At 42.5% G+C, this 27723-nt stretch overlaps 1 protein-coding gene across 4 annotated transcripts in view; it reads right to left on the bottom strand.

Annotated features, from left to right (window-relative positions):
• ranbp10 (RAN binding protein 10) overlaps positions 1-27723 on the bottom strand; it is a 60847-nt gene that overhangs the window by 25336 nt on the left and 7788 nt on the right. For all 4 annotated transcript variants that reach the window (XM_034085164.2, XM_034085162.2, XM_034085161.2 and 1 more), the window contains exons 2-3: positions 11534-11645; positions 6211-6263 (exon numbers count right to left, since the gene is read on the bottom strand). In XM_034085164.2, coding sequence (XP_033941055.1) covers positions 6211-6263; positions 11534-11645 — 165 coding nt within the window. The remainder of the gene's footprint in view (positions 1-6210; positions 6264-11533; positions 11646-27723) is intronic.

Raw genomic sequence — 27723 nt, forward strand, 5'->3', positions numbered from 1 at the left:
TCTGTATGTGTGAGTCCCTGTGTGTGTGAGTCTCTGTGTGTGTGAGTCTCTGTGTGTGTGAGTCCCTGTGTGTGTGAGTCTATGTGTGTGTAGGTGTGTTTGCAGAGGACATAAGAATATTTGGGGTAGGGTGTTTAGGGCACAAGCATAAATGCTCCACTAGGATTTCACAAAAGGAACTATTAAGTCAATCAACACACAGGTATTATAGCTGTTTTACTTGTGGTAGTTATATATATGCTTTAAAAGCACAAAGTGGTGGTAATATGTGATATCCTGCTGAACAAAGCATATAGCTAAGGTTAGGCTATAAACAAACTACATCACAGTAGTGGTATTTTATGTCCTAGAACAAAACAAGAACATCTCTTTAGCTTGCGTTAGTCACAGATGTTCATATAGACTCAAACACAAAAAGAAAGATAATGTCGTAACAGAAGAAAATAAGAATATTCACAGCTGGAAAGTAAAAGCCTCTTTATTCAAATCTACAATCTGAATAAATGTGTGAAAGTGAGCACTTCTTTGCTGAGATAATCCATCCCACCTCCTAGGTGTGACATATCAAGATGCTGATTAGACAGCATGATTATTGCACAGGTGTGCCTTAGGCTGGCCACAATAAAAGGCCACTCTGAAACGTGCAGTTTTGCTTTATTGGGGGGGTCTGGGGGGGTCCGAAAACCAGTCAGTATCTGGTGTGACCACCATTTGCCTCACGCAGTGCAACACATCTCCTTCGCATAGAGTTGATCAGGTTGTTGATTGTGGCCTGTGGAATGTTGGTCCACTCCTCTTCAATGGCTGTGCCAAGTTGCTGGATATTGGCAGGAACTGGAACACGTTGTCGTATACGCCGATCCAGAGCATCCCAAACATGCTCAATGGGTGACATGTCCGGTGAGTATGCTGGCCATGCAAGAACTGGGATGTTTTCAGCCTCCAGGAATTGTGTACAGATCCTTGCAACATGGGGCCGTGCATTATCATGCTGCAACATGAGGTGATGGTCGTGGATGAATGGCACAACAATGGGCCTCAGGATCTCATCACGGTATCTCTGTGCATTCACAATGCCATCAATAAAATGCACCTGTGTTCGTCGTCCATAACATACGCCTGCCCATACCATAACCCCACCACCACCATGGGCCACTCGATTCACAACATTGACATCAGAAAACTGCTCACCCACATGACGCCACACACGCTGTCTACCATCTGCCCTGAACAGTGAAAACCGGGATTCATCCGTGAAGAGAACACCTCTCCAATGTGGAGGTCCTGGGCTGGTGTGGTTACACGTGGTCTGCGGTTGTGAGGCCGGTTGGATGTACTGCCAAATTCTCTGAGACGCCTTTGGAGACGGCTTATGGTAGAGAAATGAACATTCAATTCACGGGCAACAGCTCTGGTGGACATTCCTGCTGTCAGCATGCCAATTGCACGCTCACTCAAAACTTGCGACATCTGTGGCATTGTGCTGTGGGATAAAACTGAACATTTTAGAGTGGCCTTTTATTGTGGCCAGCCTAAGGCACACCTGTGCAATAATCATGCTGTCTAATCAGCATCTTGATATGCCACACCTGTGAGGTGGGATGGATTATCTCGGCAAAGGAGAAGTGCTCACTATCACACATTTTTTCAGATTTGTGAACAATATTTGAGAGAAATGGTTATTTTGTGTAAATAGAAAATGTTTTAGATCTTTGAGTTCATCTCATGAAAAATGGGAGCAAAAACAAAAGTGTTGCATTTATATTTTTGTTCAGTGTATGTTCAACTCACAGAAATGTATCATGTGACAGTCTGCATTGACAATGTACAGGTAGTCAGTGCACTGCAGTGTTTCCCCTATATACAAATAGTGGTGGAGCAGCTATTAAAAAAAAAAAAAGGTGTATTTTTGCTAAATCTTGAGATATTGTTACTGTATGTACTAGGCAGGGCCGATTTTTGGTGCCAGATCTGGTAGCTCTGGGAGGGGAAAAAACATTTTTGACCGTTGGCACTGTTCATACAATACTGAATACATTTGAAGCCATTTCGACGTATATGACCTATGTCAATACGTTTCTGTTTTTGTAGTGTATTTGTCTTTTGTAGAGATTTTTCATTTATTCTTTACGTATAAAATCTCGCCTAGGGCAGCAAATTGGCTAGAACCAGCCCTGGTACTAGGCCTCTAGGCTGGTAGATTCATAGAAACAAATTGTCGGGGCGCACTTCGCACATGCACACACTAAAAAATTCCACGCGCTCCGCGCTCACATTATGCTGGGCCCACGTGCCTTAGCACCGCTGCTATGACTCCATCCTAGGGGAAACACTGCAAACAATATATTTGTTGCCCTACATTTGTATAGTTAGGGCACCCTTAGATAGGTTGGAAATAGATTCACACAAATATCCTATAGCCAAACATGCATTTGAAATCCTTATAATTGGGTGTTTAGGCCCAACATTTGCATTTTTTTTATGTAAAACATAATTTGAATATTCTATCATTACAAAGCGAGAAGCAAGCTTTTTCTTCAGTCAGATTAGTCTGGGGTCAGATTTCAAGCCTGAGTCAACATCATCCGTCACTGATCTATATGACTGTATGGTGACATGTTCTTTCTGCAGCTGTCGGGCTGAATCCACAAGCCACATCCAATTACTCTGGCAAGGCCACACATCCTCATTTCCGTCTGCTTTCATCCTCAAATTTCATAAATGTTGGCACTACTCCGGCTACTTTCACATATCCACAAAATCCATTTCTTGTCACTTTCTTCATTTCTTTCATCTAAATTCATATCTTTCCTCCACACAATCCTTCCCCACTACTCCAGCACCAAAAACATCTACGCCCTGAATGAAAACAGTGACTGGGTGCTAATAATCAGCCCTTTTCCAGTGTTTACATTGTTGAATAGACTGCTGCAGGGATGACGTGTCTGTGTAGGCTGACCCCAAGTCAGCATCCCATTGTTTCCCTCGACAAAAAGCCAAAAGGATTTTTCCATTGGATTTCTGGTTATTGTAGAAAATAAGCTCTGTGGCAAACAAACATTTAGGATATTTACATGTTTTGCTTAGTAGATAGTATCCACAAAATAACACATTTTGTATCATTTTGAAGCGTGAATGCAATCACCAGTAGTAAAGAAAACGTATGCTAGGGCCAGTGGTTCTCAACTGGTCAGGCCTCGGGACCCACTTTTTCCTTAGTCAATAGATTGCGACCCGAAATTTTGAAACATTCAAAAAATCCTGCAGTAATATATACGCTTTGCAGCATACAATATTAATTAAAGTGAAGTACAGTGCATATCAGAGATGTTCACAAGTCTTTTTTTGCAAGTCCAAGTCAAGTCTCAAGTCTTTGTGGGGTGAGACTTGATCAAGTCTCAAGTCTTTGGTCACGAGTCCAAGTCAAGTCTCAAGTCTTTGTGGGGTGAGACTTGATCAAGTCTCAAGTCTTTGGTCACGAGTCCAAGTCAAGTCTCAAGTCTCTAAAAAAATAAAAGTCTCATGTCTCTTCTGGTTGTAATAAGCCTTCTATTGTCTGCTGCTATCCAGTCTGTTAAGAATACTGCACAGCTATATCTAAGAAATTCAAAGCATTTACTGTGTTATTATCACTCCTATATCTATTAGCATACAGTATCAGTACTGATTAGTTGTTTGTTATATGATCACTTTAAACAGGCTATTGCGATGCAATATGAGGAAAAACATCACACTTTAGCTAAATGCAAACAACTCATAAGCAAAACACTTCAGAATCAGAAATCAGTATGGCAAATACTTTATTAATCCCCCGCAGGGAAACTGTGTTAAAAGTACTTAAAAGTCAACATTTGTTCTGTGCCATTTGCAACTAAAAAACTACTGCTGCAATATTATCTGAAATATACTGAACTGGTGATATTAAAACATGACCTGTTCCAAAAGCGATATCTACCATTAACACCATTTACCAACTGGTAAATCATGCAAGTGGCTGGTACTGCATGTTGCACGCACCAGCCAAAAATAACAATGGCAATCTATTGAGTGACTGGTACAATTTCAACATTCACTAGGCTAGCCATTTGGCCAGTGGACAAAAATGTTAAAATTTGACCTCTGCAACCGTATTGTTTAATTACACTGGGTCTGTAATTACATTTTTTAAGTCTACTATAAATAAACATATTCCTCTATCCTCTCACTCAAACCCATTGTAATGGTAACCTGATAAACCTGTAACATTCATTTCAAACCTTTATTTATACAGATAAATCCCATTGAGATCATTGATCTCTTTTTCAAGGGAGACCTGCTCAAGTAGTTCCACATGAAACATACAAACGTTACGTGGTCAACAATAAACCTGTAACCTGCCTATAAACCGACAGATGTATTTATGTATGCAACTAGGTATTTTTCTACGTTTAACGTTAGCCAGTAGATGGTGGCAGCGGAACGTAATGATTAACGTTACCGACCTTTTTTATGTCATGTCAAGAGTTGGATGTCAACGCCACTCAACGCAAACAAGTGTGACAAGCAAACATTCACTCATCTTTTCAAATATTCAGTTACAAAGCTAGTAGCAAGCTAAGTTAACAGTACACAGCTGATGCTGAGCTAAACATGTTTGCTCACCGTCCATATGCATTAATGTGACTGACCTCTCCGGGTGAGCAAAGAGGAGATAGTCTGTGTGAAATACTTTAAATTGTGGGTAAGGGTAGATAGCCCCCATTGTTCTGTGACCTGTCAATCATCAAACCGGGGGTCATATTTCATTATGTGTTAATTTTTATCTGAAGTTGTACCCATGGATGTATAAAGAATAGTTCTACCGCAAAGTTATTCTCCGTGGGGACTTCCGGCAACAATCTTGATTCTGATTGGCCAGAAGACCCGAAAAAACATCAGCAAAGATGTTTTATTGAGAAGATGATCAATACGTAACAGAAGTTTTCAAAACCGTTTATGGTCTCCGGTACTTTCAGTCCAACGCTTACTGCATGCACAGCGTTAGAAAATCGGGCGTTCAAAAATAAAAGTTTGACTTTTTCTCCCCAAAAAAAAAAAAGAATTTCTTTTTCTATTTTTTTTTTTCACTCACACATCTGTGACCCACTTGAAACGGGTCCGCGACCCACTTTTGGGTCGCGACCCACCAGTTGAGAACCACTGTGCTAGGCTATCAACAAAATACAACTCAGTTGCATGACTGACGCCATCACTGCTTAGTTAAAAGGGGACAGGTGTTCAGCGTGAGGACATTTAGATGCTCCACTAGCAACCGCCGTTAGGGACACAGCTTTAGACATTTAAGCGTGTGGAATTTATTTTATGTTGCAGATAATAATGTGATATAAAACGTGCAACTTGCATTAACTTCAGACATTATTTTGGGAATCTAACCAAAAACTCATTCAAAAAAACATTGACTTTGAGGGAGTCGTGAGTGCTGAATTGCTCAAATGTTAACTCATTTCCCGGTTTAGGACTCATTCCGTCACCGCTCAAAACACATAAAACCTTAGAAATACACAAGTTTACTGCTATATATTATATTGTAATTCAAAAGAACTTTAAAATCTGTCAGGCTTGCGAATAGACCTTATTTCAGAACTTTTTACCTCTTTCCAACCCAAAAAACCAAGACACTTACACATTTCCAGGTTCAGGTACCTATTCCTGCTCGATAAGACATCTGTATTCAGTAAAAGTAAACCAGCAACACCGCACTGTCAATGCTAGATTGTAATCTGAGTCAATCAGGTTGGATGGCTGAAAAGGTGTCTCCATAAGTCATTGGAAAAGTTCAATGTCAAGGTTATAGCCAGACCCTAAAGAACTGCAAAGTCGATTGTGTAACCAAAATTAAACAGAACGTTGTTTTTCTTCTAATCCTGCCAAAGAATTTATCTGATCAAACTTTAAAGCTATGCAGACCAATGTTATCGTTTGGCCTGATTATATACTCGCCACACACTCTGTTCGTATTGAGTATCCTTTGGGATATTTATTTCGCCCCATCTTGTGATTGCTCTAGCAATAGATATCGACTTGTTATTTGACCGACCCATCATCAATTCATTCTGAGAACCATCTTTCCATTATAACACCCTTTAATGAATATCAGCATTGATTGAAAATGTGTATCTGCCCATTGCCATACAGGTTATGTTATAGAGATATCATTCACATGTTACTCACCAGGCAGTCTGTTCATGTTGACTCCCTGTGCCGACAGGCCGATGCCCATGTACCTGCACGGAAACAAATCAAACAATTAGTTAGCATGAACTTACATTTAAATATACTGGCAATCATTCCAGAGTATCAATGATTTAGGTGTTTTATCAGGCAACTTCGAATATTCAGATCCCTCCTTTTACGGATGTCAGGCAGAGGTAACTTTGAACATACGGTCTTTGATCTGGCAGAGCGAGAGGCCTCAAAGTGAGAGTCGTAACATCAAACGTGACAACGAGAGATGAAGCTCAGGGGTCAGCGTGACATCATAAGTCCGTCACACATGGTTAAGCACTTGGCCTGCATCCTTTTAATGTTAGGAAGCTTAAGAAAGCACAAAAAAAAAATTTTTGCTCAATTGAACGAGTCATCAATGTCGTCAGTTGAATGAGTTTGGCAGAGACTCAGCCTCGTTTTGGCACATGTCATCACTCAAATCCCAGCATTAAACTACTTCGTGTGTTAGCCAAACGAGTCATTGGACCTACTCACAAGTTTCCTGCTTTTTCCTCAATGACATGTAGGATGTAAAAGGGGGGAAAATACACTGGTGTCACATGAGTAAACTGGAAGAAGTTTTTTAAGGAGGTTGTCAGACAAGTTGAACTAAGAATAGAAGAAACATGACGTCAGAGACCGTTTCATTATTCATTCATCCAGTATAAAACAAGACGCAGATTTAAGTTAAGGGACCACCAGAGTTATTGCAATCCATTCACCCTCTGATTGGTTAGCTGGCCGGCTCTGTTGTGATTGGTCAACTTCTTATGCTACGTTCACACCGGACGCGATGCGAATATTCGCTTCGCTCTAATCGCTCGAGTTTCACCGCGGCTGCCAGCTGTGTTTACTCGCATCATTCAAACAAGACGCGCTGGCTCGGGAGCTAACTACAACAAAATAAACATATTTTACCGTGATTAAATTGTAATACACGTTTCTAAATTGATGCCGACGTAACAACATACTGATGCCGGTTAGTAAAAACCATGAATTAATGCTTGACAAGTCTGCAGACAAGACGGCAGGCGAAAAACCTTTTAAAATGCTTGTTTTCTGAAGGGAGTTGGGTCGACCAGGCTAAGCTAACGTTGTATATGCTCATTCCACACTCGTAACAACGGCCTAGAGACATAAATAAACCAGCGACTGTATTCGCCATGACACAGACAGTCTGTGGTTTGTACTTGTTTAACTTTTGTACAGTTTCTGAACAGATATGAGGAGCTGTGATCTCTGTGTGCTAACTGCTAACAGCTAATGGCTGATGTTTTCTGGTTGAACGTCAGTAACGGCAGGCTGAGATCTTCACCGCTGATTGGCTTCCGCGAGAACGTGTCACGTAAATTTGACGCTCGAGTTGAAAAAATGTAACTCTCGAGTTTGACGCGGAACAGTTCAATCGCCTCAATCGCGTGATTCGCGCCGCGTCCACCGCTTCATGCTCGCCGTCGGAGCGAATTCGCATCTGTCCGCGTCTCTGCATTGACTTTACATGTAATCGCGCCGCCCCCAAACATCGCATCGCGTCCGGTCTGAACGCAGCATTAGAGATGTCCCACCCCTTACGGCCCGTCCACACAGCGGCGTGCGTTGACGCTTGCCAGCGGGCGTGTCTGACACTCGACCAACAACCAATCACATGAATCTCCCGCTCCTGACACACAAGCAGCGGTTTGATTGGCTAGAGCTTGTACTGGCATATGATTCGATTGGCTGACGCTTCTGCCGAGGCGTCAAAAGTTGAACATTGCTCAACTTTTGAAGCCAGCAACGCCAGCAACTCCGCGTCGCTTCCCAAAATGCAGTTCGGCTAAAAGTGACGTCACCCCATTCAAAGTGAATGGGCAGAAGCGTTGGAAGCTTCAACGCACGCCGCTGTGTGGACGGGCCGTTAGTCTATCGCATACAATTTTATTTTGATTTAGATATGCAAGTTCTTTACCTGGAAATACATGTTATTGTAGTGGTGTGTTATGACATTACTCATGCAGTTATTCCTGACACACTGCTTATATCTGCACTTTAAGAATGAAAGGAATGTTCATACAGAAGTCTTTGTGCTGCACTATATTATTATTGCTCATTATTTCGTGTTGCAACTCAAACATGGTCTGCTTCTGGTCCAGTGAACCTGACTATTCCTACAAATAATCTGGTGCTGTCTGTTATACAATACAATACAGCTTTATTTATAAAGCACTTTAAAACCTCCAGACCAAAGTGCTGTACAGTCAAATAAACAAACACACAAGTACAAGTAAAGTACAAGTAAAAAGAATAGACAATTTAAAAGCAATAAAAGCAACAATCTAAAAGATGTCAATACGCTAAGGAGAAGAGGTGGGTTATAAAGTTAGAACTCAAGCTGCAACATTGTTTTGGAAGGCTTTCCTATGTACAGCTAAGGTAGTAGGTACACACAGACACTCCTACACTGTCGTTGTCTTTCACACCACTATTTGGCTTCGTTATGTTTGCCCTGAGCTGCTCAACTAGAACCGGGGAGTGTTAACAGTTTATTATGCAACCTGAGGCTTGTGTTGGGCAGGATGGACAAGTATTCCAGTTCCAATGGAGATTACAGGTCAAAAGTTGAGTTTTAAAAGCCAGTATTCTGAAAACTTTCCAGAGTTATTGCAGCATCGCTGGTACTGATAAACAACCACAACAATCCGCACTGATGCAAGAAGCCACCTGACTAATAGTGGCTTAATGTCAAATAATTAAATACATTTAGTTGATTCAGTTACTACTAGTATTAGGGATGCACGATATTGGTTTTTTGAAACCGATACCGATAACTTCCTGCTTCTCAAGACCGATACCGATAATAATATAATATATAAATATATTAAATGTACCTGTAGTTTTTGCACACCTGGTGGTAAACAAAAGACTAGTAGTGAGCAAATGAGCATTACTACTATGAACAAAACAAAGCCAAGAACAGTGTTGACTCTTCAAAGTGACCATATTTATTTTCCCAAATAAAGTTCTTGCCTTTTTCAAAAGCCTCGTCGATAGGTAAAAGCCCCAGTGCCTTTGCAGCTGGCTTTGGATTCACCGCTAGTTTAGCAGCGCAGGCGTCTTCGTACGCTTTTAACACACCATCGTAGCGATGGCGATGTTTCAGGCGACTAATCAGGTTGGAAGTATTATCGCTCGTTGCCTTCTTCCCTCCTCGTGGAACTTCTGCATTGCATTAATACAAATAGCAAGCGAACTATCTAACTCTGAAACTTTGAAATAGTCCCATACTACCGACGACATGTTTGTTTACTGTCCTGGCTTCACGGCCGCTCACCATTTACGTCACAGCCAGGCATGAGTTAGGGAGCGCTGGATTTGTGAAAAACTCCTCTCTTCCTAAACCACTAATACCACAGTACTGGCAAAACGGGAGGAGCCGAGTGAAAAACAAGCGCCCCTCATCCCAATCCACCCACACCGCAGTACTTTTTTCTTTTTTTTTACCGAAAAAATATATTGTATATTATCGGGGCTATTAATACTTTTATCGGGTTTATCGGGATGACGTCATAATTCCTATTATTGGCCCGATATTAGGAATTATTAGTGCACCACTAACTAGTATAAGTGTATGACTTCTCCTATTCTGGCTGCTATGTTGGCGCAAACCAAGCCTAGATTGGTTTAATCATTGGGGAAACATTTGGTTAGCACTGAGTGTACTTATGTCAACAAATCCATTCAAACAATAGCATGAGAAAACTGTGTAACCAGCTGTTACAGAAGAAGCACGATGTTGCACTAGTGCCTGCAGAATAAATGCGTTACCATCTGGCTACAAACCACTAAAAGGTGTAAAGGCTGTTCTCCGCTGGATGTTCTTTTTGTAATGTCCCATTTCCGGTTGTGGAAATTGTCACCTTGAGATCATGTGATTTTACAGCTCCATAGAACCTTGACAGTCAGGTTTTTGGAGTGTAAATGTGTACTTCTGTGGATGTTACTCTCACTTTTGTGGCAATAAACTATTAACAGACAGCTGATGCAGGTATTGGCAACAACACTGTCACCACTACAGATAGGAGATAGAGGTCAGAAGTGACCTTTTGGGAGGCAGTGTTGTATTTGGCAATGAACTTGGAACAGTGATATGAAGATTACTGTTATTCATGCAGATTCAAGGTGAGGGAAATGCTGCTGAAGCAATTTCACAAATTCATAAGCAGTGACCAAGGGATGCGTGACCTTTTCAAAACAACCAAAGCAAAGACAACTCACACTCTGATCATGTGATTTTTGACACATTATGGAGGGAAATACAACCACAGAACTAGATATACATCTAACGCTTTACAATAGACATACAAATAAATCATATGTACTCTGGTGCTGAGAATATTCCAGCATATACTTGACTTCTTAGATCAAATGTTATAAAGATGTAATGCATAGACAACAAGCATTGGCTATGGATCTATCAACTGTCATATATTCTAGGTGCGAATGATGCCATCAATGTTGATAGCACGCCACTGTTAGCATCTCAAAATGCAAATTGAGCCTTTTAACACAAGAATGCACATTTCATGTTAAGGATTTTAGCATATGAGGGTTCATACCATCAGCTTGATAATGCAACAATGTTGCAAATGAGCTTAACATGCACATTTGTAGGCATTTTACAATTCTAACTTTGAGAGAGCACAACAAATGAAATGCACCAATATGAGGTCTTCTTTTCTCCAGTACTGTTTTGCATGTTAAAAATGGTAAATGTGGCTATCATTTAGCTTTAGCATGTTGGCAAGCTATGACTAGCTTTTATGTCAAACCTAACATTGCCTTGCAAGAGTTCTATATTCAAATTTTACATTTATTAAGGGTTTTGCCTTTGAAGTACCCTGCTATAAATGGCATTATGGGCAAGTATTATTAGCTATACATCCCTCAGCAAGCTCTGAATTTCCATACCGATGTTCACATCAATCCTTCCAATAACTCTCAAGACTGACCAACCAACCAAGCTATCCCAAGAGGAAAAAGATACATTAAACTCATGACCAATGATTGCTTATGATGATGACTTGTTTGTTGCTAATAGCTATATATTCTCCTAGATGGCACTTGTGTTCATATCCAGCCAATGCAGAGCAGGAATCCATTGATATGAACATAAAACCTGAGACTTAACAGAGTATGAACAATAAACACTAATAGCAGGAACTAGTACAGTTTTTATTGTCGTGCCAATTTGTTTTGGCACAGAGAAAATGACAGTCATTAAAGCTTCAACACTGCTGTATCTGCTTACCCATCTCGACCTTTGCTGACAATCTTGACTTCAAAGTAGTAGATCCCACAGGCAGCAGGGATTGGTTGTGTTGCTCGCACTGATGCTGCGTCCTTGTGGTTCTTACCATGACCTGCAAGAATACAAATAGTAGGTGTTACATGAAGGATTTGGTAGCTCCATTTCATTGAAAGAGTCTTCTCTTAATTAAATTGAGTTGGCATTGAGCATTGAGAACTAAGCTGACAGTTGACAGTGACATTTTAAAGCCACTTCCAATTTGATTTCACGAACAAAATGGAGATTTAAAACAACATTGGAACAGATGGCTTGCTTTGATTGCTGGTTTTCTAACAGAACTGGTAGAGCAGACAAACACATTCACCAAACTGGTTTGGTTGTTTGCTAAGTTGAATTCCAAAACGACAGAGGGAAAGTCGACAGCTCATAACAATTCTACATTGGTGCACTCAACTGCCTTTGTTGTCTCATGAGCGGTCACAAATCGTCTGCATTTTGTTTACACCAGCTGGTGGGTGTTAAGCATCTTAAATGCCCAGTGTCTAAGAAATGTAACTCCAGCTTTACACAGTCAAACTTATCGAAGTCAAAACAAACAAAAAGGAAAAAGTAAGTTACTGGAATATCAACGTCAAAAAAAGAAGATAAATCATATTATTTTTTACATGGACAATGTATGCATTTCTAAAATGTTACAACTCTATTATGTGATCACAATGTTAAACTCATAAATGTCTTTTACGCTATAATCTTAAACTTTCAACATATTTTATGACAAATCAAGATGTTTTCTTTCGTTTTCAAATGATTCAGGGTTCTACGTATGTTCAAAAGTTATTGCTAGTGAAAATGTACCAGCCTACCAGAAGCTGACTGACCTCTGCACAAGCCCAAGTAAAGCACTGATTGGTTTTATTTGTCAACTATGTGACTATATTCTGTTGGGGCTGTGACTTTACTGATCTAGTGTGCTCTCATCCACTTTTTTTTCTTGGTCCCCTGACCTATGTTTCTTGAACAATTTCCTCTTTGTCAAACTTCATCCTCTATGACAACTTTATCAACCCACACATTACATTACATTGCATTTAGCCGACGCTTTTATCCAAAGCGACTTACAATAAGTGCGTTCGACCAACAAAATACAAACTTGAAGAGAACAGAATCATATAAGTACATAAGGTTTCATAGAGCCAAACATTTCAAGTGCTGCTCAACTGGCTTTAGGTAAGCCAGCCCTTTATTAGTATATAAGTGCTTTGTTAATAGTTCTATCGCTCGAAGTGGAGTCGAGAGAGATGAGTTTTCAGTCTGCGCCGGAAGGTGTGTAAGCCATCTGCTGTCCTGATGTCAATGGGGAGCTCATTCCACCATTTTGGAGCCACACATTCACTTCTAACGATATGGCTTACTATAGTGGGAAATAAAAGTGATCAGTCCTTGACAAGAGCTCTGATAGGACTGTCTTTATCCCAATAGATAGAACCGGAGGATGAAACAATTATTTGTCACACATACTGACTGACATACACACAGCTGCAGCACCAGAGTTACGCGTTTTTCGGTAACGGAGTAATGTAACGCGACCAGGGTGGGAATTTCACGACGTCGTTGCCCCGCACTTTGGCCGCGATGCCCTGTTAAAAAAAATGCAATTCACGGCCAAAGTGGCCTTTGTGCCCCTGTCAAAAGTTAAAAAAAATGTCCTGTGGTATTGGTATTTTGACTAGCAATTTAGTTAAATTGTTTCGTTTATCAATGCTACAACATAGCGTTTCGTGAGTCGGTTGTCGTTGTTGGGGGGGAAAAGCAAACAGCTGTTTGCTGCTGGATGTGCGGGAGGGCGTTCCATACTTCACTACAGACTATCGCGCCACCTAACCATTCGCCAAAATGTTTTTAATACGAGCGGTAACCGGCCAAGCGCCGTGCAAAAAACAATCTTCAAATAAAAGAAAGTCACCGGAGGAGTTAAAGGAGTGACAGAGAGTTGGCTGCAGTGCCGCGTCCTAAAACTCTTGTATAATCTATCGATTAGATTTATGATTCGAAAATTATAAAAATAGGGTAGACATGTGCAGATTATCCGGCTGAACAAAACGTGCATTTATCAAACAGGTTTGTTTTCCACAGACCTTATTTCTAGCTATTTTCCAAAACCCTGTGGAGAAATTCCATTGCTTTTTGTGGAGGTAACCAGCAGCTTACTTCCTGGTTTCAGGACGCGTCACTGCACCTCTCAATATGATGCCAGTATAAACAAGGTCTTCGGTCGGCTCTGTACATCAATGCCGACCTATGCTGACAAGTAAGTGAAGAGTCGACAATATAAAAGGTATTGGCGAAATGTCCCAGCAGTTTAGGATAATGAAGGCTCTAATCAAATCAATTACATAGCCATTACATGTCTAACTCCTAATGACAGGAAGGCAGAAAGTGCATTATACAAATAATAATACTCATAATAATAGCAGACATTTTTTAACAATGACCACAATATCATTATTTTAATAAACCAAATATGAACAATTGAGGAAAATGAGGAAGAACTGATGATTAAAATGTTGTAGTACAAGTAGTAATGTAGTTAGTGCATAAATTATTGCAACAAATGTGTTAATTTTCTTCATTATTAGTCGATTTTTTTTTGGTGGACGAATGCTCCGGGCCAGTGGTTACAATGGTGGGGCCAGTGACAATACAATTTTACCCTTACTGTCTACCCCTGACTGACTTGTGTGGTTTATGGCTGAACTAACGTATACGTTTAAGAAACACTATTGCTATTTAGCCGTTTGTAAAACGACTGGTGTTGACGTTAGTGCTACACTTTTCAGTCATGTTGATTGACCAGCGTAATTTAACCAAACAGCCTTTGTGCCCTGTCATGTGGCCTTTGTGCCCTGTCATGTGGCCTTTGTGCCCTTAAAAAAAAATGTGAACGGGAAGGCCAAATGGCCTTGCCCCTAAAATGACGAAATTCCAAGCCTGAACGCGATACTGTTATAAATTCAGTAATCACACTACAGTTAGCCTACTAACATAAATAATTACTAGATTCTCCCTTTGACAGACAAGAAGGATTTCCGCCGCAGGTTTATATTTACGTAACATTTGCAGTGCATAAACATAGCTGAGTCGTCATCATCATCAACAGCGATAACTTTCGAGGGGTGGAGGTATGCCCATTATTTTGAGTTACAAGTTACTTTATGTAGACAGTAACGAAGTAAAGTAATATATTACTTTTTTTGAGTAACGACCCCATCTCTGTACAGCACACGCAGTGAAATTTGGTCTCTGCTTTTTACCCATCCTAGTACTAGGAGCAGTGGGCAGCTATTGCACAGCGCAGGGGAGCAATGGGAGTGAGGGGGGAAGGGGGGTGTCCGGTGCCTTGCTCTGAACTGGGACATCTCCAAGTAGCAGTCCACACTCCATATTTAAGTCTGTCCGGGGACTTGAACCAGCGGCCCTATACGGGCTCACAGTCCAAGCCCCTACTGACTGAGCCACTACCGGAGAGTGATGCAAGAATGAGTCCTAAAACCCATACATTAGATAACATTCAGCCACTTCCTGTTCCCTCGTCTTGAAGTCGCGTTTGTAGGAACATGCCTGAAATCAGGTCTGTGGTAAACACAAGCTTTAGAGATATTCATGTTTTGCTTTATGACTTACAACACTTTGGTAAATACACCACTGTTGAATGTCTAAATCTTCATAACGCCATCAACATTAGCACACAGACATGCAACCATGATGACATTTGTGTATAGCCCAACGTTGGCTAGTTAATTCTGGAAATGACATTTAAGCTTAAAAAAGCATAGACTATGGTGTTAATATGAACACAACTTGCAAGTAAAATAAACGTGTGTTTGCCACAGATCCTATTTTCTGCAAGATCCAATGGAAAAATGCAATGTCTGCAGTCGAGGCAGCCCCTGCGATGCTGACTTCCGGGTTGGCCAGTGATACCTCATCACTGCACCACTCTATAGTCCACACTTTAGTCAAGATGACTCTTCTACAATTCCATGATAAATAACAGATGTTTTTGTGCGTAAAGATGAAGACTTTATGTACAATCAGTGGTGAAGATGTAAGCAAAGGGGTCATAGGGCTCATGGTATTGTCTTTGAACCAATTAAATTGAAGTACAACAGTCATTACTGTCTGCTATTCTATAATCAGATGGCTGCTTATGCAATCCCTCGGGTCATGAGAGGAGGATAGAGAGACAGAGAGAGAGAGAGAGAGACGACCATGTTCAGTTGTGTGTTGTTGTATAACTGCCATCTAGGCTCGACAGTAAACATGTGCATCTCTCTGTTACATGTAATCTGTTCTGATAGTCATTGTGAGCTCTTTGTGTGCGAGTGTGTGTTTGCAATGCTGTATGTGCATGTAAGAAATGTAGATAGGTTGTAACTTTAAACGAAGCAGCTGGCTGTCAGCAGACACCTTGAGGCTGTTGCTCTCTGTCTGTCTGTCTGTCTGTGTGTGGCCTAGCTACTATACTTGTGGGGACCTACATCTGTTTACACAGTCACGTGTGGGGACTCGCCTCCCTTATGGGGACAAATTGGAGGTCCCCATGAGGGGGATCATTACTTTTAGGTTGAAGACTTGGTTAGGTTAAGGGTTAGGGTTAGGCATGTGTTGGTTATGGTTAAGGTTAGGATAAGTCTCCAGGAAATGCATGTAAGTCAATGTAATGTCCCCTGAAGTGATGTGTGTGTGTGTGTGTGTGTGTGTGTGTGTGTGTGTGTGTGTGTGTGTGTGTGTGTGTGTGTGTGTGTGTGTGTGTGTGTGTGTGTGTGTGTGTGTGTGTGTGTGTGTGTGTGTGTGTGTGTGTGTGCGTGTGTGTGTGTGTGTGTGTGTGTGTGTGTGTGTGTGTGTGTGTGTGTGTGTGTGTGTGTGTGTGTGTGTGTGTGTGTGTGTGTGTGTGTGTGTGTGTGTGTGTGTGTGTGTGTGTGGTGATGATGATTAAAATGAAACCTAGTCAAATTAAGCCGAGCTTAGTGTTTTGGTCTATATTTAACTTTTATTTTATGTAACATTTACGCTTTTAGTGATTTTAACGCTCATTAAATCATCATCACACAAGTTCCAACAATATTTAAAGAAGATAAATGTCGTGCATTCCTTGCCTCAAGATGTTAAAACAATGATGGGGAATGTTAGGCTAATGCACAAAACTTACATATATGCTTGTCTATCATTGTCAGCAAATTAAAATGGTTTAAGAAAGAAATCATTACCATAACATTCACTTACTCACGTTCTATAGCTCAAATCTAAATGTATGTTATCACTGCGTGTGCGTGTTTGTGTGCGATTGTCCGGTCCAATGGCGGCAGGAACATTGGTGAAGTCTATGTTTAGCTGCTCCTTATGAAAACGATTCGTCAGTAGGCCAACAGGTCTCTTTACAACTGCATAGATGGGTAGGAGAAATGGCTACTACTTTAAACACCTACTGCCCGCCAAAGGGTGATCCAAATGATGTGTTTATAAAAGCAAAAGGTTTACATCATGTAGGATTTTCCACATTATCCAAAATATTAACATAAGAATGCAACTATTTTGCTGAAGCAAAGGGTCATCTGGTAAAAAGCTCTGGAACAACATGCTGTCACGTGACATTAAACCTCTTGACTGGAGGTTAAGGATCAAAGGTTAATGTGTTGTTCTTACAACATAGCACAGTGTGGCCCTGATGATAACTAGTAATCCCTTCCTAGGTTTAACCCTTGACCCCCACCAGGAGAAATTGCAGAAAAGTTCTTTCAACTCTATAACAATAAGAAAATCAGGTCATATTTTGGGTCTGGCCAAGCAGTGCAAGGCTACATATTGACTGTTTGTTTGGGCCCTATTATTCAGATTTTCAGATTCATATTTGTATTCTGTGCCTCTACTGTGACATGTTTACATGCTTAATTGTTAAAAAAGCTATTTATTTTTCTCATACTGATATTAAACTATAATAAGGACTATTATTGGGTGTTACAGCCAGGGTGTGTGAGAGAGAAACTCCACCTGGAGGGATTGCAGATTATTTCATGCACAAAGACCTATAGAACACACTACAGGAAAGGGAAAATCCTATAAAGCATAAAAGGGCCTCTTTAAGAAATGTTTAGCCCGAAAAGCAGTCTGGATGCAACGGATGAAATTCCAAAAACCAGACAATTAATCATCAAAACAACGGTTTCAGAATCAGAAACTGGTTTATTGCCAGGTAGGTTCACACGTACAAGGAATTTGACTTGATGTCGTGGTGCATACATAAAATATAAAACAAAGAATCTCCATATAAAACAAAGAATCTTTAAGGAAACTGTAATAAAATATAGTTGCCTAGCAATAAAATAAAGCAGTAATTTACAGCGAAATAGAATGTAATGAATTATAGAATATAAACTATGAAATATGAAATAAGAATATGTGCAGTAAGCAGTATTGAACATTGTGCGCATTAATGTAATGCATATAGAGACTACGTTGTGGCTGAGGTAAAGTGTCAGTGGGGGCTTGTTTAAAAGACCGGTAGCGGAGGCGATGTGTTCTTTGGTGTTAGTTTGGTGTGTAAGAGGCTTTGTGGCCCAGACACACCACACTGACACCAAAGAACACGTCCTGACGGACCCGATTGTTGTGTCGCCTCACGTCTTCTGCGTCTTGGCCAACAGTCGCACTGGAACACACCGCAAAGACTTCTGCAGACGGCCAAGTAGCACGTGTACACGCACTGCGCATGCGCAATAACTCTCCTAACCAGCAGGCGGCGGTAGTGTGTATTCCTCAAAAGAGGCAACAACCAGAAGACAGACCGAGAGAAGAAGAACAGGCTGCATGATATCAACAAACAACAAATAGCGTGTGCGAGGTGCGTTCCATTTTCACTTTACAACGAGAAGCTCATGGGGCTTTCCCGGGCTTAATCGTTTGTTTGGGTCCCCTCACTTCCGTTTCGCTTCTCATGCACTGATTCGCTAAGCTGAACAGCCAATCAGAGTGATGTTGAATCGGCGGCAGAAGATGTCGGCATGGCCGAAATACACGACAGTGCAGGACACACCAATCTGAGTAGGGCGACAGGGCGCTCATCGGCGGCCAGACATCTATCGACGCCGAAAATCGGCCCGGTGTGTCCGGGCCTTTAGACCACGCCAGACAGAAGCAGAGTCGTTTGCTGAGAGCTGGTGTTGGAGTTTCTCAGAGTATTGTCGTTTAGCATCTCTCACCGCCTTGCCAAAGACGTACTTCGACTCTCTAAAACGTGCCTTATCGCCACTCCTAAACGCCTCCTCTTTTTGCAATCTTAGCCGTTTCAGTTTAGGTGTGAACCAGGGCTTGTTGTTGTTGAAACTCACCCTGGTGCGTGTTGGTACACAGCTGTCCTCGCAGAAGCTGATGTATGACGTCACAGCCTCTCATCCAGACTTTGAGTAGCAGTCCTAAACAGTCAGTACAGTCCAAACACGCCTGAAGTTCCTCCTTAGCTTTACTGCTCCACTGCCTGAATGTCCTCACTACAGGTTCACACAGCTTGAGTTTCTGCCTGTATGCAGGAATCAGGTGGACCATGGTGTGGTCAGAGTGGCCCAGTGCAGCGCGGGGGACGGCGTGATAGGCTCCCTTGATGGTGGTGTAGCAGTGATCCAAAAATATTCCCCTCTCTGGTGGGGCATTTAATAAACTGTTTGTATTTTGGGAGTTTGTGGCTGAGGTTGCCTTTGTTAAAGTCACCAAGAACAATAACTAGGCAGTCCGGATAAGTCCTCTCCACACACAGTATCTGGTCGGCGAGTGTGCACTGTGCCTCCTGCACGTTCGCATGCGGTGGGATGTACACACCGACCAGTATGAATGAGGAGAACTCTCGGGGGGAATAAAAGGGTTTGCAGTTGATGATAAAAGTGTCCAGAGTGGTAGAACAGTGCTGAAGAATCACTGTCACATCGTTGCACCAGCTACTGTTAGTGTAAAAACATATTCCTCCACCTTTTGATTTGCCAGAGAGCTCTGTGTCACGATCCGCTCTGAACAGCTGGAAGCCTCCCAGCTGCAGCGCCAAGTCGGGAATCGATCCACACAGCCAGGTCTCAGTGAAGCACAAAACACAAGATGAAGAAAAGTCTCTGTTTCTAACCAGTAGCTGAAGCTCGTCCAGTTTATTGCTTATGGAACGCACGTTGGAGAGAAATATTCCGGGTAGCGGCGTGCGAAGTCCGCGGCTGTGTGTTCGTCGCTTACAAATGTAACAACCTAGTTAAGTAGTTGTGACGGCCGTCGCCTCTCCGGTCCTGTTAATTCTGTTTTGCTGTTTATGTATGTAAATGAGCTGTGCAGTTGCCCCAACATCATTGGCTGCCATCTCCTGGTCCGCCTCTGAAGACACTGATTGGAGCACGCCGGAACCCGACGCGCTCCAATCCCCGTGCAATCCCAGCGCACACCTACCGGAGATGACTACAAAGCCTGGGGACAACTATCACTCGGGAGGCTCTGCTGCGATCAGACGCCTCACACATTTTTCTCCTGTGTCGTGGACATTTCAGACTTGAGCTAGTAGATTGTGTTTGACTCTTGTGACCCGTGTTTAGTGTTGTGTGTTTGGTGTGTTTATATATGGGCTTAGAGTAGCGTTTTGAGATATGTGTTTAGAGTAGCGTGTTGAGATATGTGTTTAGAGTAGCGTTTTGAGATATGTGTTTAGAGTAGCGTGTTGAGATATGTGTTTAGAGTAGCGTTTTGAGATATGTGTTTAGAGTAGCGTGTTTTGTTTCCCCTTGTTAGCTGCATTTCCCTGCAGCTTCCTTCCATTAGTAGTGATAGGTAGTGATTACAGGTGTGTGTGTACATAGGCTCACTTCTAGAGTCCTCTTTCAGTTACTAGCAGTATACCTGCGCCCTTCTGGTTCCTCTGTTCGGCTTAGGCTACGTTTTCTTTCATTTTGTTGTTGGGACGTTGTTGACCTCAACTGATGGAGTGTTAGGGCGTTGGAAGGAACACTTTGAGGAACTCCTGAACCCGACAACTCCGCCCTCTATGTTAGAGGCAGAGCTGGAGTATGACGGGGATCAACACCAATCTCCCGGGGGGAGGTCACTGAGGTCGTCAAACAACTCCACAGTGGCAAAGCCCCGGGGGTGGATGAGATCCGCCCGGAAATGCTGAAGGCTCTGGGTGTTGAGGGACTGTCATGGTTGACACGTCTCATCAACGTTGCATGGAAGTCGGAAACAGTACCGAAGGAGTGGCAGACCAGGGTGGTGGTTCCCCTTTTGAAAAAGGGGGATCAGAGGGTGTGTGCCAATTACAGAGGCATCACACTACTCAGCCTCACCGGGAAAGTTTACTCCAAGGTACTCGAAAGGAGGGTCAGGCCGATTGTCGAACCTCAGATTGAGGAGGAACAAGCGGATTCCGTCCTGGTCGTGGAACGACGGATCAGCTTTTTACTCTCGCAAGGATCCTGGAGGGGGCCTGGGAGTACGCTTATTCCGGTCTACATGTGTTTTGTAGACTTGGAGAAGGCGTATGACCGAGTTCCCAGGGAGTTACTGTGGGAGGTGCTGCGGGAGTATGGGGTGAGGGGGTCTCTACTCAGGGCCATCCAATCTCTGTACTCCCAAAGCGAGAGCTGTGTCCGGGTCCTCGGCAGTAAGTCAGACCCATTTCCGGTGAGGGTTGGCCTCCGCCAGGGCTGCACTTTGTCACCAATCCTGTTTGTAATATACATGGATCGGATTTCGAGGCGTAGTCGTGGGGGAGGGGGTCTGCAGTTCGGTGGACTAAGGATTGCACCACTGCTTTTTGCAGATGATGTGGTTCTAATGGCTTCATCGGTCTGCGACCTTCAGCACTCACTGGATCGGTTCGCAACAGAGTGTGAGGCGGCTGGGATGAGGATCAGCACCTCCAAATCGGAGGCCATGGTTCTCAGCAGGAAACCGATGGACTGTCCACTCCAAGTAGGGAATGAGTCCTTACCCCAAGTGAAGGAGTTCAAGTATCTCGGGGTCTTGTTCTCGAGTGAGGGAACAATGGAGCGTGAGATGGGCCGGAGAATCGGAGCAGCGGGAGCGGTACTGCAGTCGCTTTACCGCACCGTTGTGACGAAAAGGGAGCTGAGCCAGAAGGCAAAGCTCTCTGTCTACCGGGCCATTTTCGTTCCTACCCTCACCTATGGTCATGAAGGATGGGTCATGACCGAAAGAACGAGATCGCGGATACAAGCGGCCAAGATGGGTTTACTCCGCAGGGTGGCTGGTGTCTCCCTTAGGGATAAGGTGAGAAGTTCGGTCATCAGGGAGGGACTCGGAGTTGAGCCGCTCCTCCTTCGTGTCGAAAGGAGCCAGTTGAGGTGGTTCGGGCACCTAGTTAGGATGCCACCTGGGCGCCTCCCTAGGGAGGTGTTCCAGGCACGTCCAGCTGGGAAGAGACCAAGGGGTAGACCTAGGACCAGGTGGAGGGATTATATCTCTTTGCTGGCCTGGGAGCGCCTTGGGATCCCCCAGACAGAGCTGGTTGATGTCGCCAGGGAAAAGAAAGTTTGGGGCTCTCTGCTGGAACTGCTACCCCCGCGACCCGACCACGGATAAGCGGGAGAAGATGGATGGATGGATGGATGGATGGATGGAAGTTGTTGCTATTGTCAGGACCCCCTTGAAAACGAGATGGTGCATCTCAAGGGGTTTATCCCAATGAATAAAATGTCTATATATATTATTCATTAAACCCTATTATAATTATTTACCAAAGCCATCTGGTGTGTGTTAACTTCCTCATCCCTAGTGGGTTCGTAACAGTAGTGATGAGGTATTGTTGTAGGCCATCCGGGAAGTCAGCCTCGCAAGGGCTCCCTCGACTAAAAAAAAAATGGAATCTCCCCATTGGATCTTTGAATATTGCGGAAAATAAGATCTGTGGTAAACTTTTATGATACTTTGCAACTTTTTGAATCGTAAATGCTGCATTCACACCATGTTGATCAGACTGTTAATTTCTTAACCTAGTGCGGAGATATACATATAGCATGAAACGAAGAGGTCCAACATATCCATCGGTACCACCAACGTTTCGATACCTTGTTTGGAAGGGCACTTAAAAATCGTTCAAAAGCTGATTTCTGTTAAGTAAGGTGGCCTGAAATGACGAGCAAAGTATAGAATTCCAAAAAATCCATTGCTGTCAAAATGATCCCTCTAGCTCGCCTGCAAGGGCCTCAAAAGAGTAAAAGTTAAGCTGTTTTTTGTTCATCTTTCCTGTCATTATTGCTGATATTGGTCATTTCTAACAGCTGCTATATCTCACACTTAGTCAAAAGTGTCAACCGACCAATAGCAAAATGGCTGTAATGCCTCCATAACAGTTGCATCTAAACAGAATCTAAAATGAACACATCAGCAGATTTAAGAAGACATGCACAGTTTGTTTGTGGCTGATTTATTATGTTAACCAGTACAAATACTAAACATAGCAAAAATAGATAATCAAGTAATTTAAATGGTAAAACTGCAGGGCTAGCATTTGAGCTTACAATCTGTCTAAGGCTCTCACATCTGGATATGAGAGGGTTTTTCTTTTTCATGTTCTTATCATTCAGCACACATTGCATGAATTCAGCTTCAGGCTAAGGCCATGACCTTTTTCTTTCAAATGTTTTCCTAACCTCTGAAAACTTGAAAGATAAAAGTAAAACTGAGCACTGTATTTTATAACAACAACATGACTGCTTGCAATATGAAAAAAGTTGATCAAATATAAAGCTGATATTGTTTTAAGCTCACAGCTATTGTTTTTTACTGGTTGGTTTATGTGTGCCGCCTCTGGAAACACAGGCTCAAATAAGTCACACTGGTAGCTCGTAAATATGGTCAACATTTAACTTACAAAGAGATATTTTTGTTTCAAAAAGACATAAAAGGCCAAAACTGTGAACATAACAAACTGGAATTACTCTTTAAAAACCCTTCACATCCATGGAACATCCACACATGGGCGTTTACAAACTGTGATTTATTTATATTTCCTTAACCCTTTTTAATGTTGTTGCAGCAAATCAACTTTTGCCACCTTTAAAATCTGTAGTTAAACTGAAATGAACTGCATTTATTTATCACTGATGGTGTTGGAGTTAATATTCAAGGTGCTGGCCTCCTTCCTGTGAGCTATCGGGGCTCAGCTAGGACGCTGGGACATGTGGAACAGGATTGAGCCATCCATTCAGAGATTAATATACAACCCACTGCTGAACTACTAATGCCCTCCATAAAGTAATATGTGGATTTACCGTATAGAATTCACATTCAATATCAAACAAACTTAAGCCTCAACACAAGCCTTTGTTGTGAGTCCTTTTAAAACTGTAAAAAAAAAAGTGTCTTGAAGAATTATCAACCAAATGTTAGTAGGTTTACACAACTTAAACATAAATAAAAGAGAAGGGCACTTGGAGAGCGCTTTTATAAATGAAAAACAATGCTTGCGCCGATCCCTTGATTAGATTGTCTCCGAAATAGAAGCTTTGTTATTCCACTAAGTTTCATGAAAACCAGTTCAGTAGTGTTCTGGTAATACTGCCGACAAATAGACAAACAAACCAACAAATCAAACTGAAATCATAACCCTCTTGACGGTGATAAGTACGAAGTTTGGACAGGAAGTTTAGGTGACAATGTCAAACAATGAAATGAGCCATTGAAACTTAATATGCTACCTGAGCTAAATACAGTGGTCCAAGACCTGCTCCAGTTATTCACTCCACCACAGTAGCATGCAAAAACTACGTAAGCCACAACTTTGATGAGCACACAGCTAATATTTCTTATTGAAGCTGTAGTGCCTTTCTGTCTTTCTTTTCCCTCAGTGAGAAAGTAACAGTGTGTTCAATGAATTTGGACTAATCCAAGGTGTCCTGAAGGGGCAGCTATGGGATTAGGGGCCCCTGGGTCAGCTACCTTGAGCCATTAGGTCCTTGTGTAACTGGACCATAAGCTTTGTCTTCATCCTTGGCACTTTGTCAACACTTTCCCAATTGATCACTCCATTATGCTACCTCATAGAGAACCGCAGTGACGCGTCCTAAAACCCGGAAGTAAGTTAGCATTTTTAGCACTTCCGGTTCCTTCGTCAAAAAAGCAATGTATTTTCTCCATAGGGTTTTGGAAAATAGCTCGAAATAAGGTCTGTGGTTGACACAAATTTAAGAGATAAATCACGTTTTGTTCTACGACAGTAGATACATCAGCAGTGACCCCACTGGTGATTTGTGAAGAGTTTACGTGTCTGAAAAACGATGGTTGTTACCGAGTGGCTGAATAGGACTACAGAAATGGTCGAGTCCGTTGTACGTCATTACGCCTACACACGTAAACACTCCCGCTAAGTTTGTTTTCCCCTGTGTTCTGCTTGAAAGCAAGTACCTGCCTATCTTTAGTAGCCTATCTGTAGTCTCTTTAGTATCTGTATATCTATATCTTACCATTAGAATCTCTATTTTTGAAATGGTCATTTTTAACACCGTAGTTTTATAAATTATAGAACAATTAATTGCCAGTGTTTTCCAATTTTACTCGGCAGTTCGTTTCATTGGCTAACGTTAGCTAAAGCTAGCGCTACTAGTTAGCTACGCAATGGTTTGTTGCTTTGCTCCGGGTTGCAGCCACAGGTCTTCGCATGAAACGTGCTCGTTCTATCGTTTCCCGGCCAATGTTTTCCAAAGGAGAGTCTGGATTCGTGCCATGAGGTAAGCTGACGTTACATTGTTGTCCATGTCACGGTGAAATGTAAATGATGGGTAGTGTATCGCCGTTGTAGAGATGGCACTGCTGAAAAGACCGCAAAATAAGTAAAGATAATGAATACATCCTATTAAAACCTGTGTGGCTTATATGATAAGTCTAATTAGTACAAGCAGCATAACGTTTCACCATGTAACTAAAGATTGTAGTCAGGGAAATCAGTTTGACATATTGAACTAATAACAAATCACCTCTGGCTGGCAGAGAACTCTCTGCTCCATAGCTTCTCTTGGACGTAACATCACATGTACAGTTTACATTTATATTCAATTTAATATTCCATCCCTAACATACTTTTGTATATATAATAACTTATATTTTGTTTTTCTTGTTATGCTGCTGCAACACAAACATTTCCCCAATTGGGATCAATACAGTAATATCTTAATTAATTAAGAAATATAACTATTATAATTAGTGTAGCAGCTGACACCTATTTTCAATATGGATTAATCTACCTTTATTTCTTTAGTTCAATTTTGATCTATAAAAATGTCAAAATAGTGAAAATGTTCACGAGACAAAGTGCAAGGTTATATCTTTAGATGTTATGTTTTAGCCTATGTACTGTATGTCTTAATGCTCTTATTTGTGACGATGTGACTTCCATGAAACTAATATTTTATATCTTCCCAACAGACGAGCTGACAGGAAGCCTAACCCCCTAAACGCACCAGGAGCGTCTGCGCTGCGCCGCGTTACGGCTGCGCCGCGTTACGGCTGCGCCGCGGCGGTCGTAAGGATCGCGGCCACTCTAGTCAATGGGTGCTATTCCACCACACGCGCCGCGTTACGTCTCAGACGCGTCCCAGAAGCGGCTCGGCGCAGCGCTTCTCTAAAATTAGGATGAATCCTATTTTTGCCGCGGTGCAGCCGTAAGGTCGGACAGGCAGCCCCCCCCTCGCAGGAAGTGGAAAGGTGAGCATCCGGGCCAGGCCCATCCCGCGTATATACTAATTTAGCAGACCCCCCTCCTTCATCACAACACCTCCACTACGATACGCACAATGGACGACGAGGAGTTCATAATGGAAGTGGAGAAACACACCATTGTATACGATGTAACCAATGCTTTTTACAAGGACAACATCAGAAAGGACAAGGCCTGGTTTTTAGTCGCTGCAGTTTGTGGAGTGGAAGGTAACAACTACATATTAATGTTTTAAAGTTAATTAAGAACTGCGAGGCTGCACACACGACGCTCCGCTTCCGCAACGTTTTGAAACGCGCCTGGTGTGTTAGGTCGCAGGAGGAGGTCGCAGCGTGGTGCAGCCGCAACGTAACGTGGCGCAGACGCTCCTGGTGCGTTTAGGGGGTAACACTCTAACAACCACAACATTGCAAAGGCGAGTAAATGTAAATTAAAAACGATTCACAATTTCTTCTTCTTTCTTGCAGTGAGGTGAAGCTGACCTTGCACTTGGTGCCAGTAAGGATGCTCCTCACGCAGGCTGAATGTTTCTCTTCCTTACTGACACAGAAGCCCTTGACTTGCAATGCTTCACTAATTGTCATTTCCCTGGCTCCGTAGGGACACTTTACCTCCAGCACAGCGGGAGACCCTTCCAGACGATCTGGAGATGCCCCCAACACTCCTGATTGGGAGAGCCACAAACCTGACTCATGGACCTGCATCTGGGTTGCAGTGGTGAATGCCCTGACGCCCTCACATTCATTCATAGTCCCCCACTGTACAGACAAAACACCACCAAGGGCCTGTTGTTGCCCTAGCACCCTGGCAATAAGGGAAGCAGTCACACGCTTTGACCTCAGGACAGCTCCAACGTTGCTGGCAGTCAACCTTCCTTTCCTGAACAAATGCCAGTTTGGGTTGGTTCGCTGACCAGTGGTAGCCACCTGAATTGCCCTCTGTTGCTCCTCAGACAATGCCATGCTTGCCACAATTGCCTCAGGTCCCTGATGCCCAACAGATTTGAGAATTTTAAGAACAGTAAGTGTTTCCAAGCTGTAGTGTTCCTCTTCTGGCTCGGGGGAGAGAAGCCAAGACATTCCTGAGAACCTGCCCCCGAGTCTGTCCCTCAGCCAGTCACGATCTTCGGAGGTGGGCTCTCTTGTCAGCGGGTTGAATGAGTTATTGGTTGGAGGAAATAGCTCCTCCACTGAATGCGTACGTTTAGCTGCCTTTGGCTTCTTCCACTGACAGGGGGTGTCAGTGCAGCTGAAAGTGTGGATGGCAAAGATGGCTAATGCAGCCGCATGACTGCATTTCCATTCTCCACATGGGCATTCACATTTTGTGGAGAGAATTCCCTCTTCTCCTGTAGATACCTGTGGTGGTGGGATTGTTTTATTATTTAAAATATATTTACATTTATAATGCCTTCCCAATTATAGCCTACTGTATGTTT

This window comes from Pseudochaenichthys georgianus, chromosome 6, assembly GCF_902827115.2.
Source record: "Pseudochaenichthys georgianus chromosome 6, fPseGeo1.2, whole genome shotgun sequence".
NCBI lineage: Eukaryota > Metazoa > Chordata > Actinopteri > Perciformes > Channichthyidae > Pseudochaenichthys > Pseudochaenichthys georgianus.